The 21,605-nt window shown below is 36.1% G+C and overlaps 1 protein-coding gene across 1 annotated transcript in view; it reads left to right on the top strand.

The window, feature by feature from the left end:
- Nucleotides 1–21,605, top strand: part of SPAG16 (sperm associated antigen 16) — a 965,654-nt gene that overhangs the window by 686,723 nt on the left and 257,326 nt on the right. The window contains exon 15 of the mRNA XM_043910138.1: nucleotides 14,875–15,001. Within this exon, the coding sequence (XP_043766073.1) occupies nucleotides 14,875–15,001 (127 nt within the window). The remainder of the gene's footprint in view (nucleotides 1–14,874; nucleotides 15,002–21,605) is intronic.

Genomic DNA, 21,605 nt, shown 5'->3' with positions numbered 1-21,605 from the left:
GGACATGAGTTTGAGTAAGCTCCAGGAGTTGGTGATGGACAGGGAAGCCTGGCATGCTGCAGTCCATGGGGTCACAAAGAGTTGGACGTGACTGAACTGAACTGAACTTATACGTGCTTGATTACTCCTTTCTTCAATGACTAACTCTAAGCCCCCTTTGAGCTTGTATCTGTTATATCTCTAGGTCATGTCCCATGTCAGGGACATAGGATAGCTCAGTAAATATTTGTTTGTTTATATACATTAATGTCTTCATCTATCTAATTATTCTTTTGCTTAGTAAGTTAACACCCGCTTTCTCAATTGATTCTTCGCAAAAGTTTCCCCAGTGGCTCAGGCGGTAAAAAAATCTGCCTGCAATGAGGGAGACCTGGGTGTGATCCCTGGGTGTGGAAGATCCCCTGGAGAGGGGAATGGCAACCCCCTCCAGTATTCTTGCCTGGAGAATTCCATGGGTAGAGGAGCCTGGCAGGTTACAGTTCACGGGGCTGCAAAGAGTAGGACACGATTGAGCAACTAACACACACACAATGCATATTTGTTGTTATTCTGTTACAATACTATTAGTTCTTTGAGGGCATTCAACCTCCATAATAGACTGTACTCTTTAAGCACCTAACTGGGACTTTATGGTCTTCTGTTCCCCAAAGCACTCAAAGATCAAGGCATGCAAAAAATTTCCTTGTTGAACATTTAAGAGCTGGGACACTTGGGTCAGAGTGTCTGGATTTGAATCCTAGGACTACATTTTACTAACAAAATGCTATTAGGCAAGTTGTAAAGTATTTTGTTATAAGTCTTGATTTCCTCATCTGAATAAGCTGGTGGTATTACCTAGGTGGCACAGTAGTAAAGAATCTGCCTGCCAATGCAGTAGACACAAGACACACAAGTTCGATCCCTGGGGAGGGAAGATCCTCTGGAGTAGGAAATGACAACCCACTCCAGTATTCTTGCCTGGAAATTCCACGGACAGAGGACAGAGGAGCCTGGTGAGCTACAGTCCATGAGATCCCAAAGAGCTGGACATGACTGAGCATGCACACATGTAACCTCGCCACTGAAATGAAGGATGAAATGAGATAAATAGAAATCACTTTGAACAAATTATAGTCCAGTGTTTTGTACTCTAGATGCTAAGTAATTGTTTGAGATATACAGCTCCCATGTCCCCAGGGCATGATTGGTGATCCAGGTTATTAATACCTGACTGATTGACAATGCTATGGGGATGAGGTATGTACTGCCAACAGCAATCTTCTTGACATCTTTCCAGTGCTTTATATTCCTTCCTTATTTAGCCTCACACTCTTCGAACATTCCCCAAACTTAACTTCTCTTTCCATTCTAATTCCATAATTTCTTTGGGTTATTTGTGCCATTAAGGTACTGAGGAAATAGTGTAATGAGCTAATGCTTAATACTGTGTAAGCCTGTCCTAGGAGACACACTAATGTATATCAATACTAAAAATGTTTGAAATACTAATTTTCCTCTTAATGAGCCTAAGCATTTTATTATAGTTATACCTTAATTCCAAGTTGCACGTCATTACCTTCACATAGTGAAAGCAGCTGATGTTCCCAAGGGCCTAATGTGTCTGTCATTTGCTTGAGGACTCCTCTTTCTTACCCATTTTACATAGTAGATAGTAAGAAAATGAAAATTATATCACTTGAGAGATATTGTGTATGGTGGTTTGATTTCATTATTTATTCAAAAATATATTTCTGATTATAATAATTAGTAGATGGCAATTCCTTGAAATTTGAATTTTGAAAATGTGAAAAGGAACAAATAAAATAAGAATGAGTCAGCCTATCACCTAAAGATAATCATTTCTATTTAGTCCTTCCGATCTTATTTTCAACACTTGTCTTTATGTGTGTATAAGTGTAAATAACTCTTTGCCACTTCTTTCACTGCACTACATATGTGTGTTTTCCCTTTCATTAATAATCTTTGGAAATGTCATTCCTCATAATAGTTTAGTTATATAATTATATGTTAATTGTAGAATCTCTCTCTATATATGTGCATCTGTGTATCTATCTGTATATTAATTGATTTCTTATATTTTTACTGCCCCACCTTATAAATAATATTGTGAGGAACATCTTTGTGGCATATACTGATCTGAGTTATTGACTCATTTAAATGAATTCTAATGGGAAAATATATTCAATATATTTAAACATTATGACATTATACTATATTATATATGTTGTTTAAAATCTTAGAGACTGAAGTCAGTGAGACCTGTGTTTGAATCCTCACTCCAAATCATTCTACCTAGATAATGTTAGGAAAATCACTTGACCTCCCTTAATTCTAGTAAGAATTTTTTCTTTCATTTAACTGTTTTTTTTTTTTCTGATACTGATACTGCTTTACCTGCTTCCTATTAATTATCTAATAATTTTTAATAATTTCACTCTTTCTGAATATTTTATTTTTGCCCCTGTACATATTTTAATGTTTCTTTTGTAATTTGCAGAAGACTGTATTTTGTTTTATTCTAAACATTTTTGTTGTCTATTTTAATTGTTATGTGTAGCCTATTTATGTGGTTATCTGTATAATTATTTGTATGCTCATTGTTATTACTATCACAACTTACTGTGTTTTCTGTTATTCTTTGATATACTTCTTCTTAATGAGCTTCTTGTTTTTTGTCTGTTTTATTTTGATTAAGACTAAAATTAAGGTTGGTTTAGCATAGTTACAGTTAGGGTTTGGTTTGGGCATTTCTTTTTTGTAGTGAAGAGTCAACTAACCGTGATTAAAATTCCTTGATTTTTCAGTATGTGTGCTGACCATTATATCACCTGACAATGTAACTATTGTTAATTGTGGTAAAATATAATTATTATACTTCTCTCCATCAGATGTTTCGAGGTAAACTTTTATAATCTGAATGTTTAAAATACATTTAAGCCAGAGTCATAATTAGCTCAGTATGCCAGCAAAGTTGGAAAACTCAGCAGTGATCACAGGACTGAAAAAGGTCAGTTTTAATTCCAATCCCAAAGAAAGGCAATGCCAAAGAATGCTCAAACTATAGCACAATTGCACTCTTCTCACATGCTAGTAAAGTAACGCTCAAAATTCTCCAAGCCAGGCTTCAACAATACGTGAACTGTGAAATTCTAGATGTTCAAGCTGGTTTTAGAAATGGCAGAGGAACCAGAGATCAAATTGCCAACATCCTATGGATTATCAAAAAAGCAAGAAAGTTCCAGAAAAACATCTATTTCTGCTTTATTGACTATGTCAAAACTTTGACTGAGTCGATCACAACAAGCTGTGGAAAATTCTGAAAGAGATGGGAATACCAGATCACCTGACCTGCCTTTTGAGAAATCTGTATGCAGGTCAGGAAGCAACAGTTAGAACTAGACATGGAACAGCAGACTGGTTCCAAATAGGAAAAGGAGTACATCAAGGCTGTATATTGTCACCTTGCTCATTTAACTTATATGCAGAGTACATCATGAGAAATGCTGGGCTGGAGGAAGCATAAGCTGGAATCAAGATTGCTGGGAGAAATATCAATAACCTCAGATATGCAGATGACACCACCCTTATGGCAGAAAGTGAAGAAGACCTAAAGAGCCTCTTGATGAAAGTGAAAGAGGAGAGTGAAAAAGTTGGCTTAAAGCTCAACATTCAGAAAACTAAGATGATGGCATCTGGTCCCATCACTTCATGGCAAATAGATGGAGAAACAGTGGAAACAGTGGCAGACTTTATTTTTGGGGGCTCCAAAATCACTGCAGATGACTGCAGACACTTGCTCCTTGGAAGAAAAGCTATGACTAACTTAGACAGCATATTAAAAAGGAGAGACATTACTTTGCCAACAAAGGTCCATCTAGTCAAGGCTATGGTTTTTCCAGTAGTCATGTATGGATGTGAGAGTTGTACTATAAAGAAAGCTGAGCACCGAAGAATTGATGCTTTTGAATTGTGGTGTTGGAGAAGACTCTTGAGAGTCCCTTGGACTACAAGGAGATCCAACCAGTCCATCCTAAAGGAGATCAGTCCTGGGTGTTCATTGGAAGGACTGATGCTGAAGCTGAAACTCCAATAGTTTGGCCACCTGATGTGAAGAGTTGACTCATTTGAAAAGACCCTGATGCTGGGAAAGATTGAAGGCAGGAGGAGAATGGGACGACAGAGGATGAGATGGTTGGATGACATCACTGACTCAATGGACATGACTTTGGGTGAACTCCAGGGAGTTAATAATGGACAGGGAGGCCTGGCATGCTGCAGTCCCTGGGGTTGCAAAGAGTTGAACATGACTGAGTGACTGAACTGAACTGAACTTAAACAGATATAGATTGAATTTTAGTTTCCCCCACACTGTGGACATTATTTCACTAATTATAGCATCTAGTTTTTATTAAAAAAACAATCTAATTGATTTTCTTTTATATATAATCTGTGTTTTTTCTCTTATAATTTTTTAAATTCATAATGCTCTATAACTTTTTATTACTTGTTTCTCAGTGTGTTTTACATACCATGCTCAGTACTTGGAATTTGCTTTTATCTTTAACATATAGCTTCCTTCAGTGGAAAAGTTTCAAGTATTATACCTTCCAATACTGCTCTACTTTCTGACTATGCATTCTCTTTTATGTAATATACTGGAATACCCAGCTCCATACTTCCCCACATCTCAGTGGTCTACACGCTGTCATGATTTTATCTTAAATATGCCATCTCATGGAATTTCCCAGCCTTTATATTCACTAACTCTCTTTTCAAGTTTGTCTTTTCTAAGGTATTTCCCATGTAATGAATCTTTTGTTTTCAATAATTAATATTTCAATTTCTTGTCTTTTTTCAAGTCCTTTTATATTGTTTTTGTTTCACTTATTTTTTTTAATGAGTATTTATTTTTCATTAACTGGAATTGTGTTACTCTCACTTTAGGTCCAAGTTGTGAGACTGTGGATTCTATAAATGTTTACCTTCATGTAAATTGCAGCTTCAGGCAGCACTAGCAAGCAACTTTTGTCAGCTTCATATTTTCAAGAAAAGAACTGGTTCATTGGAAAAACCCTGATGCTGGGGAAGATGAAGGCAGGAGGAGAAAGGGAAGACAGAGGATGGGATGGTTGGATGGCATCACCAACTCGATGGACATGAGTTTAAGCAAGCTCTGGGATTTGGTGATGGACAGGGAAGCCTGGTGTGCTGCAGTTCATGGTGCTTCAAAGAGCTGGACATGACTGAGCGACTGAACCACACTATCAGTGGTTTTAAAAATATATAAGCTTTTGTCACCCATCTGACACAAAGTTTGTGTAGTCTCTGATACCCTACAGAAGTGAAATAACTAGGGCTTGCTCCTAAACACATAGCCCAGAAGCCTGTGCTTTTATTCCTGAATCCATGTTACCTTCTATTTTTCTGTAATGTGTATCCTTTTTATATGTAATCTTTCTTTGAGATCTTGTACATATCCGACTTTATGAAACTTTCTTTTTCTTTATTTGTTCTAGTCTATTTCCTTTCTTTTTCTTCTTTTCTATTTATTAAATTATGAAAGAGTGATAATACATTTTTAGGAGACTTAAAAATTACAGAAAAAAATTACATATAGTTTCAGTATATTGTTCGGTTGCTCAGATGTGTCTGACTCTTTGTGACCGTATGGACTGCAGAACACCAGGCTTCCCTGTCCTTCACCATTTCCCAGAGTTTGCTCAAACTCAAGTCCACTGAGTAGATGATACCATCCAACCATCTCATCCTCTGTTGCCACCTGTTCCTCCTGCCTTCAGTCTTTCCCAGCATCAGGGTCTTTTCTAATGAGTTTGCTCTTCTCATCAGGTGGCCAAAGTACGGGAGCTTCAGTTTCAGCATCAGTCGTTTCAGTGTATATTCAGGGTTGATTTCCTTTACAAATGACTGGTTTGATCTCCTTACAGTTCTGGGTACTCTCAAGAATCTTCTCCAACAGCACATTTCAAAAGCATCAATTCTTTGGTGCTCAGCCTTCTTTATTGGCGAACTCTCACATCCGTACCTGAATACTGAAAAAAACATTGCTTTGACTTATACAGACCATTGTTGGCAAAGTGATGTCTCTCTCTTTTCTTAAATGTGCTGTCTAGGTTTGTCATTGATTTTTTTTTTCCAAGGAGCAAACATCTTTTAATTTCATGACTGCCATCACCATCTGCAGTGACTTGGAGCCCAAGAAAATAAAGTCTGTCACTGTTTCCATTTTTTCCCCATCTATTTGTCATGAAGTGATGGGACCACATGCCATGATCTTAGTTTTTAAATGTTGAGTTTTAAGCCATATTATTTACTCTCCTCTTTCACCGTCATCAAGAGGCTCTTTAGTTCCTCTTGACTTTCTGCCTCAAGGGTGGTGTCGTCTGCATATCTAAGGTTATTGGTATTTCTCCCAGCAATCTTGATTCCAGCTTGTACTTCATCCAGTCTGGCATTTCTCGTGATGTACTCTACATATAAGTGAAATAAGCAGGGTGACAATAAACAACCTTGACGTAGTCCTTTTCCAATTTGGAACCAGTTCATTGTTCCGTGTCTGGTTCTAATTGTTGCTTCTTGACCTGCATATAGGTTTCCCAGGAGGCAGATGAGGTGGTCTGGTATTTCCATTTCTTGAAGAGTTTTCCAGTTTGTTGTGATACTCACAGCCAAAGCTTTAGCATAGTCAGTGAAGCAGAAGTAGATGTTTTTCTGGAACTCTTGCTTTTTCTGTGATCCAACAGATGTTGGCAATTTGATCTCTGTTTCCTCTGCCTTTTCTAAATCCAGCTTGAACATCTGCAAATTCACATACTGTTAAAGCCTAACTTGGAAAATTGTAAGCATTATCTTGCTAGCATGTGAAATGATTGCAATTGTGCAATAGTTTGAACATTCTTTGCCCTGCACTTCTTTGGGATTGGAATAAGAACTGACCTTTTCCAGTCCTGTGGCCACTGCTGAATTTTCCAAATTTGCTGGCATATTGAGTACAGCACTTTCACAGCATCATCTTTTAGAATTTGAAATAACTCAGCTGGAATTCTATCATCTCCATTAGCTTTGTTCGTAGTAATGCTTCCTAAAGTCCACTTGACATCACACTCTAAAATGTTTGGCTTTAAGTGAGTGATGACATCATCATGGTGTTTTGGGTCATTAAGATTTTTTTTTTTTATAGTTCCTCTGTATATTCTTGCCACCTCTCCTTAATATCTTCTGCTTCTGTTAGGTCCATACAATTTCTGTCCATTATTGTACCCATCTTTGCACGAAATGTCTCCTTTGTATGTCTAACTTCTTGAAGAGATCTCTAGTCTTTCCCATTCTGTTGTTTTCCTCTATTTCTTTATTGTTCACTTAGGAAGGCTTTCTTATATCTCTTTGCTATTCTTTGGAACTCTTCATTCATTTGGGTATATCTTTCCTTTTCTCCTTTGCCTTTCACTTCTCTTCTTTTATCAGCTATTTGCAAGGCCTCCTCAGCCAACCATTTTGCCTTTTTGCCTTTCTTTTCTTAGGGATGGTTTTGACCACCACCTCCTGTACAGTGTCAGAAACCTCCATCCATGTTTCTTCAGGCACTCTTTCTGTCAGATCTAATCCTTTGGATCTATTTATCATTTCCACTGTAATCGTAAGGGTTTTGATTTAAGTCATATCTGAATGGTCTAGTGGTTTTCCCTGCTTTCTTCAATTTAGGTCTGAATTTGGCAATAAGGAGTTCATGATCTGAGCCACAGTCAGCTTCCTGATCTTGTTGTTGCTGACTCTATAGAGCTTTTCCTGCTTTGGCTGCAAAGAATATAATCAATCTGATTTTGGTATTGACCATCTGATGATGTCCATGTGTAGAGTTGTCTCTTGTGCTGTTGGAAGAAGGTCTTTGCTATGACCAGTGCCTTCTCTTGGCAGAACTCTGTTAGCCTTTGCACTGGTTCATTTTGTACTCCAATGCCAAAATTGCCTGTTACTCCAGGTTTCTCTTGATTTCCTACTTTTGCATTCCAGTCCCCTGTAATGAAAAGAGCATCTTTTTTTGGTGTTAATTCTAGAAGGTCTCATAGGTCTTCATAGAGCTCTTCAACTTAGCTTCTTCACCATTAGTGCTTGGGGCATAGACTTAGATTATTGTGATATTGAATGGTTTGCCTTGGAAATGAACAGAGTTCATTCTGTCATTTTGGAGCTTGCACCCAAATACTGCATTTCAGACTCTTTTGTTGACTGTGATGGCTAGTCCATTTCTTCTGTGGTATTCTTGTCCACAGTAGTAGATATAATGGTCATCTGAATTAAATTTGCCCATTCTGATCCATTTTAGTTTACTGATTCCTAAAATGTCAATGTTCACTCTTGCCATCTCCTGTTTGACCATTTCCAATTTACCTTGATTCGTGGACCTAACATTCCAGCTTCCCATCCAATATTGTTCTTTATAGCATCGGACTTTACTTTTATAACCAGCACATCCACAACTGGGTATGTTTCCCTTTTGGCTCAGCCTCTTCATTCCTTCTGGAGCTATCTTTCCACTCTTATCCCATAGCATATTGGGCACCTACTGAACTGGGGAGTTCATATTTCAGTGTCATATCGTTTTGCCTTTTCGTACTCTTCATGGGGGCTTCCCTGATAGCTCAGTTGGTAAACAGTACACCTGCAGTGCTGGAGACGCTGGTTCAATTCCTGGGTTGGGAAGATCTGTGGCAGAAGGGATAGGCTACCCACTCCAGGATTCTTGGGCTTCCCTTCTGGCTCAGTTGGTAAAGAATCTACCTGTAGTGTGGGAGACCTGGGTTCATTCCCTGGGTTGGGAAGATCCCCTGGAGAAGGGAAAGCCTATCCACTCCAATATTCTGGCCTGGAGAATTCCATGGACTGTATAGTCCATGGGGTCACACTCTTCATGGTGTTCTAAAGGCAAGAATGCTGAAGTGGTTTGCCATTCCCTTCTCTGGTGGACCACATTTTGTCAGAACTCTCCACCCTGACCCATCCATCTTTGATGGCTCTACATGGCATGGCTCATAGTTTCATTGAGTAAACAAGGCTGATATCCATATGATTAGTTTTGTTGTTGGTGGTGGTGGAGTCTCTCAGTCATGTCCGACTCTTTGCGACCCCATGGACTGTAGCCCACCAGGCTCCTCCATCCATGGGATTTTCCAGGCAAGAGTACTGGAGTGGGCTGCCATTTCCTTCTCCAGTGGATCTTCCCGACCCAAGGATTGAACCCATGCCTCCTGCATGGTAGACAGAGATGCTTTACCATCTGAGCCACCAGGGAAGTCCTGTAATTGTGGTTTTCATTCTGGCTGCCCTCTAGAGAGGCAAAATGATCAGTGATTACCTGGGGTTTGGATGGATGGATGAGTACAAAGGATACTTCAGGTCAGTTCAGTTCAGTTCAGTTCAGTCGCTCAGTTGTGTCCGACTCTTTGCGACCCCATGAATCGTAACACGCCAGGCCCCCCTGTCCACCACCAACTCCTGGAGTTTACTCAAACTCATGTCCATTGAGTCAATGATGCCATCCAACCATCTCATCCTCTGTCGTCCCCTTCTCCTTCTGCTCCCAATCCCTCCCAGCATCAGGGTCTTTTCCAATGAGTCAACTCTTCGCATGGGGTGGCCAAAGTATTGGAGTTTCAGCTTCAGCATCAGTCCTTCCAATGAACACCCAGGACTGATCTCCTTTAGGATGGACTGGTTGGATCTCCTTGCAGTTCAAGGGACTCTCAAAAGTCTTCTCCAACACCACAGTTCAAAAGCATCAATTTTTCAGCGCTCAGCTTTCTTCACAGTCCAACTCTTATATCCATACATGACCACTGGAAAAACCATAGCCTTGACTAGATGGACCTTTGTTGGCAAAGTAATGTCTCTGCTTTTTAACATGCTATCTAGGTTGGTCATAACTTTCCTTCCAAGGAGTAAGTGTCTTTTAATTTCATGGCTGTAATCACCATCTGCAGTGATTTTGGAGCCCCCAAAAATAAAGTCTGCCACTATTTCTACTGTTTCCGCATCTATTTCCCATGAAGTGATGGGACCAGTTGCCGTGATCGTAGTTTTCTGAATGTTGAGCTTTAAGCCAACTTTTTCACTCTCGTCTTTCACTCTCAGCAAGAGGCTGAGTATCAAAGGATACTTAGGAAAAATCCTCTGATGATACCATTGTGAAGGGTATATGTCATTGTACAGTTGTCTAAACTCATAGAATGTGCAACACTAGGAGTGAATTGTAATGTAAAATTATGAATTTGAGGTGATTATAGTGTGCCAATATTGGTTCATCAAATGTAAGAAATCTGCCACTCCAATGTAGAAGTTGTAAATGGGGGAGGCTATGTGTGTGTGGAGGCAGGAGATAAATAAAAATTTCTCTATTTTCCCTTTAGTTTTGCTATGAGCCAAAACTACCTTTAAAAAATAAAGTCTTAAGAAATATATAGGGCAACTTTTTATAAACATATGTCCCTATTCAATCACTGTACCATATCTGTTGTATACTTTAAAGCAGTTTAACGACAGTTTAGCATCAACTTTCCCATGTCTTACACTGTTTCCGTAATTGCTATTTTGTGGATTAGATGGTAAAATTTGCCTGCAATGATGGAGACCTGGGTTCGAACCCTGGGTCGGGAAAATTCCCAGGAGGAGGGGACAGCAACCCAGGCAGTATTCTTGCCTGGAGAATCCCCATGGACATAGGAGCCTGGCGGGCTACAGTCCATGGGGTCACAAAGATCGTGCACCACTGAGCAACTAAACACAGTACACCACAGTAATTCGTCTTGGTTGTTTATTTATACATCTGCAGTTATTCGCAAAACATTTACTAGGTGCTATTCAAGATCATGGGAATGTATCGTTAAGCCAAAGTACCTATTCTTAAAGAGCTTATAATACTCTCATGTGTACATAATTGATACATAATCATTAATTTAGTTTCCTGTTATTTTGCATAACTCTCAGAAGAGAACAATTACATGTATTGTTTTTTTCAGTCTTGAAGATACTTGCAAAAAAAGTAATGTCATTGACCTAAAAATATTTTCCTTCTTTAGATGTTCTGATATTCACTCCAAATAAAGATGGTAAAAATAAAGATATATATATATATATGCATATATATATATATATATATATGTGTGAATATGTATAGAAATAGTGAGTAATCTATGTTTTTCTTCTTAATCTGATTTAGCTGATTTATCAGAAAGGAGGTTCAAAGTACAATCAAATTGGACCTCTGTTTTCTATAATAAATTAAGAATCTATGTTTTTCTTCTTGATATAATATAATATAAATATATAAGCAGTTTCATATAGAATAGTTTATTACTCTATGGCATTTCTTACACTACCTGAAAAATATCCTCCTAACCCAAACTTAGAGTAATGACCAAACTTGTAAAATCTATTTTTGAAAATTATAGAAAGCCATAAGATATGTTTATGTGAAGAAATACTATAGATTTATGAAAATAGTCTAAATATTCATTTAGATTGTAAATTACTTCATTAGCTAATTTTTGCTTTGTCTTTGTTTTACAATATATAAATATGTTTGAAGCCATCTGTGCTGAGAGATAGCTGTTCAGTCTGCTTTTCTTCCTGTCATTGTTGGTAACAAGTTTGTTTTATAAAAGGTGCCTCTAGCAGTTTTCAGGATCCGCAACAGTGCAAGATTTATTTCTTCCAAATTAGATTATTACATATTTCATGTGTTTCCATTTTTTAATAAGTAACATTAAAAGTTTCAAAAGTATGAATACCTTTGTGACTCTTGATATGTACAGCTAAATATTTCTCCAGTATATTTCCAGCAGCCTAGGTAAAGCTAGTTTGATTTTATACTGTTATACTCTAACTTAACTTCACATCTATATGGATTTTCTCACTAGGATCTTTAAGTTGGAGATGAGAAAGCTTAATAGGGGCATTTAGGAGTCATAACTATTCATTTTAATCTCAACTGTATCCTTTGTCCATTTTCTAGATTCTACTTGCTTCATTTTACTATTTGAGTGTATAATCCCAAAACTAATAAATACACACACACCCCCCCCCAAAAAAAAGCTAAAACACTATTGTATCTTTCTGAGCTTCTGCTCATTTACCATATTTTGAGAAACAAAAGTCCGTTAAAGTTTCACATGGTCAACATTGATTCCTCTACTCCATTTATATTCATTTACTCTATAAATCAAAATTAAATCCCAAGTGTCACAGGAACCAAACCAGGTGCTGGAGATTCAGTGTCGTATAAATAACCATCTGCCTGAAGCTGGCCTTCTTTGAGAGCTTTCAACACAGCCGTCTTTCTTACCTTTCCTTCTCAGTATCAGTACTGGTACCAGTGACATAACCAGAATTCCATTTTAGAGAAGTTTCCAAAATTCTTTGAGTTTATACTTTCTTTAGGATGGTCACAATTCCTACCTCCCTCAACAAAAAACATTTTCTTTGAAATCTTTATTTCTTAGTTAGGTTAATTGCCTAACTGAAGCTAGTCTTTGTTTTCTTACCTGACATAAATTATAGATAAAATATGTTTTTTCACCAGGTTGTCAACTAAACCCTTTTCCACACTCCCTATCTTCATTTTTCTCAAAACTCACAGTGTGTGATTTGGATTAGTAATAATTTAGTGACTTTTTTTGACATATAGGAGAATGGCAGATGATCCCAGTTCACCTGAGATTGCATGAGAAGGAATACAGGATCTTGATATTCCAACTTTTTTTGTTCTGGATTCTGTGCACCTTTTATTTCTTCCTTTTGCCTAGCTGATTCAGAACTATTAAGGTTAGAAGCAATATTACCTTAAGACTGGTGTGAAAGTTCAGTCACAAAGTCGTGTCTGAGTCTCCACGACCCCATGGACTATAGTACACCAGCCTTCCCTGTCCTCCACCATCTCCTGGAGTTTGCTTGAACTCAGGTCCTTTGAGTCAGTGATGCCATCCAACCATCTCATGCTCTGTCACCCATTTCTCCTCCTGCCCTCAATCCTCTGACAAAGCATGGTCCACTGGAGAGGAAAATGGCAAACTACTCCAGGATTCTTGGCCTCAAGAACCTCAGGGACAGTGTGAAAGTACTTTAAAACTTCTGGGTAAACACCCAAGAGGCATTTGTCATCTATTGGGTTAATTTTTTTTTTTTAAATTTTCCTATGCTCCAGGCACTCCAATAAGCACTACATTACCTCTCTTCTAACTGAAAGTGTAGTTACCAAGTGTCTCCTGGTTATCAAATCTGAATGCAAACTTATACCACTTTACAAGTTATTCTATTTTTACATAATGCATATTTTGTCATGAATTTTAAGCTCCTTGGGAAATGGAAAAGTTTGGCTAAATGATGTTATTCAAAATTGTTTAAAATAATAAATCTATTTTTATCAATAAATTATTTAGCACAGCATTTAGTTCATTAAAAACCCTTAATAAGTATTGACTATTATTTTAATTTTATCAAAATGTTATAAATTTATTGACAGCAGTAAAAATGAAATATGAAAATACTAAAACCATTTAAATAATTTATTTTTTATATTTAGTATAGTTTCTAAAACTTTAATGTTCAATGGTATGAGGCACATTTTATGATTTTCTTTGTGTCATAAAATCTAGAGAAAAAAAGGTCATGAAGTCTATAACCTGACTTTGAGAAGAAGTTCCTCCAAATTAAATTCTGATTAAAATTTATTCTGTACTCAAGTTGAAAGAAAATTCCATTCTGTGACTTCTAAAAGGTGTTTGAAAGCCCTTATATCTGAAAAGAGTTCTTTATAATTTTTAACATTTAATATTCCATGTAATCCTGATAACTGTTCTTTTCTAAAAATTAAATTCATTGATTCTTCACAATTCTTTCATGTTTACATATTTGAAAACATTCCAAGTTCCTTGTGTTCTTTTTAAAAAGGATTAAATATTCCATTTATTAGATTGAGCGTAAAAGATTGTTATATTGCATTGTGAGTGATAACAGTTACAGAATTTTAAAACTAATGGCATTTGCTACATTACTGAAATATTTAGGGAAACACACCACTTGGATTCTAATACAGGATGCACATTTTTTACAGAAAGGGTAGAAATCAAGGAGTAAATGAGGAATAAGTATGGAGCTAGTTCAAAATAATGAGAGAAATTATATATTGATCAAGTTATTTAACATTTTAGAATATCTAGAAAGAAAATAATGAAGGAATGATTTTTGACTAGGCTTTAAAAAAATTATTTCTAATAATTTTGTCTAACAGACCACAGTAGGCACAGCTTCCTTGCCATCAATTTTACATGGTTCCAGTGATCTACCCACTATGATAAAAATTATTCTTTCCTGTCCATTTGTTTTCCTACCTCTGTTTTTATTTTTACTCTGAGATATAAATTGTCAGTACTAACTAGTTACAAGCATGTGAAGGGAGTATGCCTTTAGTGCAATTTTTTTACATGTATAAGTAGTTTTTATATGGAAATCACATGTCATATATGAGATATGTGTATATATAGACAAATTGCATGCACATTCATGTGTGTAGTCCTGTTTTATTACATCTTCTAATATAATTAAAATCAAAAAAATGATTTCCTGAGAATCATCTTCCAAAATTTGATATAGGATTTTGTATAGATATATTTTCATTTTATAATGCTTTTGTGTCGAAGACAAAGGTCTAATGAATACTTTTTAGTTTAGAGGAATGTATTCTTGTGGATTTAATAAAGTGGTAATAGAAAATCTTTTCTTTTGGCCTGAGTTTCTATATATATTTTTAGAGCAGTATCATGTGTGTGTGTATATATATAAAACTTCTTTTTTAATACTTTAAAGGGTCACATGATAGCATCCTGTGATGCCTGTGGAGTTACAAAGCTGTGGGATTTTCGGAAGCTCTTGCCCATTGTGTCCATTGATGTAGGTCCAAGTCCGGGCAATGAGGTGACCTTTGATTTATCAGGTAGGATCTTTTTTGTTTAACATTTTGACCAAGCTGACAACTTTAATATTGGTCCTGAAAGTATTTTCTATTGCCATTTTAATTTTTTGCGTTTCCTTTTATGTAAATTTCTGTTCTTAATATTATACTAAAATATATTACACTGTTATAATCATCATATTATATATCATATCACATATATATAATGAAAACATTGCATTTATCACATGCGTAAAGAAAAGGATAATAGAGAAGGTAAGTGTGTGCTCATTTAGATTACTAAAGTTCCTAGAAGCATCATGCAAAATTTGGAGTCTGCATGCCTTGAAATCACCATCCAACTCAAGTAAATCAAGTTTTTTGAAGGCAAATGGCTAAAAGTAGGGAAGAACAAAACTTTGACAAGAGTAAAATTAAAACATTTTACAGAATATTTTAGTCTATAGTAAGTTCGTAATACCTAATAGTCTCTAGATTTTACAATTAAATTTAAATATATATTCATTTTGCTGCAATTATGTCCAAAAATAATTGTTTTAACTGGTAATAATTATAGCATATTATCATGTTTGACATTTTTCTGCAATAAGATGAATGTTATCAATAAGAAAATATTTTATCCTTGCTGATGATCAGTAGTGTAGCAACTAATGTTAACAACCACACAATGATTCCACTTGTACGTTTAAAATGTTAAAATTACAATTACAACTCTATCTTTAATGATATCCTGTGTTAAATAATGTATATCTGTTATTGATTGATATAGCTTACCTTTGCTATTATAATACATGTTATAAACTTTTTTAAGTTTTGAGATGTTAAAACTTTTTGTTATTTATTGGCAGTCACTCAAAGTGGTAGAGATAGTGATTTTAGATGAAGAAATAGAGATTGAATATATATAATGGAAAAATATTCTATTTAAAAATAGTCTAGAAAGTATGAATATACTCAGCAATTCTAGAGCCGTAAGATAATTGTTTGTTCCATGGATCTGGTTTCATGATATTGCCATCACATATCTGAAATTCAGAATTCGGTAAGTTTGTCTTCTTAACAAACCTTAAGTTGTGTTCCCATTGTAGACTGGTATATGGGCCACACTAATAACAAGGAGTTCCTTAAAAATATTTTAGTAATGTTCTTGACATTAAGACTTTTATGCTCTGCTAGAATTGAAACAGAAAACACTGTATATGGTAAAAGACCCTAACTATGAGAATTTAATTTTTTAATGTGAAGACTCATTAGTATTATAATTTATACTTTACAATATATAGAATATATATTGACATCATAAATCTAAAGGAGTTTTAGCTTGTTTTTTATAAACATGTTCACATCAATAAATCCCCTTTATTATCTTGAAATAGCATCCAAGTATTCAGGTCCTTAAGTTTTGAATTCTGAAATTTCAAAGTTTTTGGCTGTACTTTCTAATAATAGAATAATATGTGTTTTTAAAAGCTGTACAACTAATACTAGATATATATTTTACTGTCATAATTATTAAATATGTTTTCACTGCCTTTTACTGTCCTTGACATCCGTCCCCAAATTTCTTTCCTATACGTTGTCAGGCAAACCTTATTTTAAATAAATGTCAGTTCAATCTTACTGTCATGCAAGTCTTGAAGCCCATGGTACAACAAATCTACTTTTTTTCTTCATTACTGCTCTATACTCAATAGTACACTAATTTTAAGAAAACTGTCAAAATCAAGGATGGAACAATGAGAAACATAAAAAATAAAGAGTGTAAACCAGGGACCCTATTAATTAAAAACACTTCATCAGTTTGAAGAAATATAATTTCAACCTGACCTTTCCATTCCTTTGACCATTTCTTCGAGGAACATGATATAATTAATTAATATAATGATTTAATTAATTTTAATTCTATGTGTTCAAGAAATTAATGTCTTTTTCTCATTGAATAATGAGAAATGTGTGCTTTGGTGGAGAAGCAGTCTTAAGTCACTCATCATTTTAAAAGTATGAAATATATCAAGAGTTGAAGGAACTGGGAAGAGCAAAGACAAGGTCTAATGAGGATCTGAACAGAGAGATGAAAATCACAAAGTTAAATACCAGAAATTATGTTCATTTCAAGAGAGTAAAGAAAAGTGAAGTCAAGAGCAAAACAAAATTGAAATAAGGACAGGAACATGTAGATCTCTTCTCATCTGCATTTATTCAGGAAAAGATGATTTTAAAAGTATAAGAAGATGTCATGAGGATATTTGGACTATGAAAATAATATCAAATATAACATAATAAGCTCAGAATACACATTCATTTGACATACTTTATTTATTCCCAGTGGCAAGCCAATGCAAGTTTACCTCCTTGGACCTGAGGAAAGGTCATTGATAATACACATGCAGTATCATCATAATATCATATAACATATGGGGAAGTATTGATAGTGTTCTGTTTGAGAAATTTAAGGAATGTGCAAGTAGTTTTCAGATATCCTAAATAATCAACACAGAAACAAAAATTTTCTCATCATATTTCATGTCTCTAGATCAGTTTAATTGAAGGGCATCTTGAAATTTTGAGGTGTGCTCCTTAAACAGAGCTGTTTACATACACAATGGCTTGTCTTTATAAATAAGGGATTTCTTCACTGCAAATCCAACAAGGATACACAGGATATTTGAGTAGAGATCATCGAAGACTGAAACTGTGGTTCATAACATTTGATTTCAAATATTTATTAAAATGTCTTCATTAATTATTTATCTCATAAATAATTATTTTTATTTTATTTTATATTTTTATTTTAAATGTATTAAAAGTAAATTATATACTAATGAAATAGTACTTTATCTGTTTTAAAATTGAGATTTCTCATGGTGTATCAGGGACTTACTCCCTTGGAAAAGGAAATGGCAATCCACATCAGTATTCTTACCTGGAAAAACCCATGATCAGAGGAGCCCAGCAAACTACAGTCCCTGGGGTTCAAAGAGTCGGACACAACTTAGAAACTAAACAACAAAATATGGTGTATCAATTTTTGAAATGTTATCTTTGATAAAAATATTTCAAACCAATGGTGTGGAAAAAGAATATAGACTAAGATTTAGACCCTTAGCTCTTCCTCACCTTTTAGATTTTAAGGAAGTTATTTGATCTTCCTGAACTAAGCTTTTTCAAGTAAATAATAGAAGAGATAATTGTCTTACTGTATTCTAATTTGTTTCATGGGTTAATTGCATTCTATAATGAGGAAATCCCGATATAGTCTTGTTTTCCTCTAATATTAAAAATAACCTAAGTGATTAACTAGCAAGTAAAACTGTATTTAACATTATGTATGCATATATAATTAAAATCAAAAGATTTAAAGAAGTGTGAATCATCATCTAGGGCTTAGCTTCACTGTTGCTGTAAGAAATCAGCTTCTCACACATTTAAAAGAGGAGTTGCATGTGGCATAGTACTATTTGCATAATGTTTTATTTGCAAATACACTGCTTACAACAAATACAGATTACCTATGTTTATAGATATATACATGTATCAGTATATATTTATCATTCATGTATTTGTAAAAGGATAAGTGTTCTTTCTCATTAAACAGAGAACCTCCTGGTAATACAGTGCTACACTACAAATATTCACTATCTAAATATCTTGCACTTGGCATATGCAAATGCCATATGTTTTGCCATTCAAAAATTTATTACTATTTCAGAAAAATGTTAAATGGAATTTTGTAGTGAAAGTAACCAAAATGAACTGTGAGAATTTATACATACATTTTCCCACATCTCTCATTTCATCATGTTTATGTAGTTTAGAACTATTTTTCACTCCTTTGTAAAAGGTAGTTCCAATACATTTGCAAAGAAGTCAGTCACATCCTTAGAAAATTCAGAAGCTGAAGCTTGAGCCAGATGGGAACTTTCCAACAGAAAGCTTATCAGTCTTAGACCATTAAAACAGGCAAGGTTTCCCACCATTTGGAGATAATCCTAGATATTTCCCACAGGCAGAATGACAATAGAGATACTAAGCTATAAGAAAAAAAATAATGATGCCATTATAAAATAAGACAAGTATCAGACCCTTCTAAAATTGTTCAAAAATAATAAGATAATCTTCATTTTTGGTTTATTAGTTTCTGTTAGTGAAGGCTTCAGTTCACTGTTTTGTATTATATTTAAAAGACGGGCCTCCTCAGTGGCTCGATGGTAATCCGTGTGCAATGCAGGAGACATAGAGGTTCAGTGCCTGGGTCAGGAAGATCCCCTGGTGGAGGAAATGGCAACACACTCCAGTACTCTTGCCTGGAGAATCCCATGGACAGAGAAGCCTGGTGGGTTACATCTACAGTGTCGCAGAGTCGGACACGACTACAGCAATTTAGCAGCAGGAGCAGCATATTTAAAAGACAGGTTGTGGTTAATCCCTTCTGTTGGAAGCAGTGTAGTATAATGGAGCACTTAGTATAACTCAGCATTTAGAAGCCCTGGTTTTGAATTCTGTCTTTACTCCTAACTAGCTGAGTGACCTTGGTGAAATTTCTGAACATTTCTGAGTCTTAATTTCCTTGTCTATGGAATGTTAAAAACCTATCTCAACTTCCACTTCCAGCCAAACAGGGACCAGGTTTACCCTCCTACCTAAAATGAAGGAAAAAACAGACAAAATTTATGCAACAATGGTTTTCAGAAATTGAATATTGGGCAGTGAAAGACAGTACTGAGAGGCGGGTAAATAAGATGAGCTCTATGGGGCTGCCCAGAATACTGTCTGGAGGAAACCTCTAGATTGCATCTCAGAAATGGACAAAAACCTTGAGGAAGCTCAGCAAACTCCCAGAGTTAGGGAGATGGAATGGGCAGTCCAGTGAGGCCAAGGCCGCTAGAGTTTGCAGGCAGAGGACAGGACAGGAGACAGTAGCACAAAGAGGGAGCTCTGGAGATTTGCAAAAGATCCCTTCCAATCTTTGGCTGAGTATGGATCAGTACATGACAGCCTAAAGCCTTAGAAAAATCTGTCTGAAGAGTTAACAAGAAAAATCCCTGAGGATCACAATAGCCTAGGAATAGTTTGTGCTCCTGTCAACAAGGATGGTAAAACCTTGCAATTCAAAAGGATAGTACATAGAACAGGGCTTGGCAAAGTATTTCCTATAGGCCAGCTTGACCTGTGTTTATCTGTAATTTTAACGGTACTCAACCATACCCATTAATTTATGCATTATCTAAGGCTGCTTTTATACTACAATAGCAGAGTTGAATATACACAGTGGAAACTATATGGCTTGTGAAGGCTCAAATATTTATTGTCTGGCCCTTTGCAGAAAACTTGACCCAGGGAGATGGCTCAGAATGCTATTATCTTAATAGTGAGGCAACATCAGTCCACACTTCTGGGTCTAGTCCCTTTACCAATGGAACCATCTGAGCCAGCTCACATAAAAATCTTGTGTATTCTTTACCACAACTTAATGACGTTGTTACTACTGAAATCACTCACCTCAGATTGGGACTTCAGTCCATGTGCTAGGGCTTGAACTCAGCCCAAACCCATGGTTTTCCAGCTGAGATCACACACATAGTTTCAGGACCTAATGAAACTCAGATTCTTGATTTCTCATTACAGAAAGATTCAGTGAAAGACAAAGTGATAGGAAAGCAGTGGATTTGTAACCTGGAAGAGTTAATTTTAAATTTACACTGCATCTGCTTCTGTGACTTTAACCCTTTTTATTATGATAAACGTACATATAATGGCCTACCTCAGGGAGATAACCTGGACCCGTCCACCTGCGAACGCCTGTGATACTCTGTGTGGCAAATGGCATAGCACCCAGCACATTTTGTGACCAAAAACTCACATTTGGGGAGTCTGGGATCACAGATAGAAGTGACATCTTTGTTTGTTGATACGACAGGAGATATTCCATTTCACACCACCCATGTAATGATTGTAAGGAAGATGTGAAATTAACATATCCCACTACCTGAGGCTTGTCATTTCAGGAGATATTTGCAAGAATTAAATGGTCTGTTTACTTTGTATCACACCCATCTCTGATCCATAAAAGAATCTGACATCCAGGCCCCAGCAAGATGGTTATTTTGAGGGTCTAGCCTGCCATCTTCTCTGTCAGCAGGCTCACAAATAAAGTCTGTTCCTGATCCCAGTACCTTGTCTCAGATTCATTGACTTATCTTGCAGCGAGCAGAGCAAGCTTGGACTCTGTTGTGTTGTTCAGTCTGTCTGATGTCCGATTCTTTGTGACCCCATGGACTGCAGCACACCAGGCATCCCTGTCCATCACTAACTCCTCAAGTTTGCTTAAACTCTTGTCTATTGAGTCAATGATGCCATCTGATCATCTCATCCTCTGTAACCCCCTCTTCCTCCTGCCCGCAGTTTTTCCCAGCATGAGAGTCTTTCCCAATGAATTGGCTCTTTGCATCAGGTGGCCAAAGTATTGGAACTTCAGCATCAGTCTTTCCAATGAGTATTCAGGATGGAATTCCTTTAAGAGTCTTCTCCAACAGTTCAAAAGCATCAATTCTTTGCTGCTCAGCCTTTCTCATGGTCCAACTCTCACATCCATACATGACGACAGGAATAACCATAGCTTTGACTA

This window comes from Cervus elaphus, chromosome 8 (genome assembly GCF_910594005.1).
Source record: "Cervus elaphus chromosome 8, mCerEla1.1, whole genome shotgun sequence".
NCBI lineage: Eukaryota > Metazoa > Chordata > Mammalia > Artiodactyla > Cervidae > Cervus > Cervus elaphus.
The sequence above is the reverse complement of the archived record's forward strand: the minus strand, read 5'-3'. Positions and strand labels throughout refer to the sequence as shown.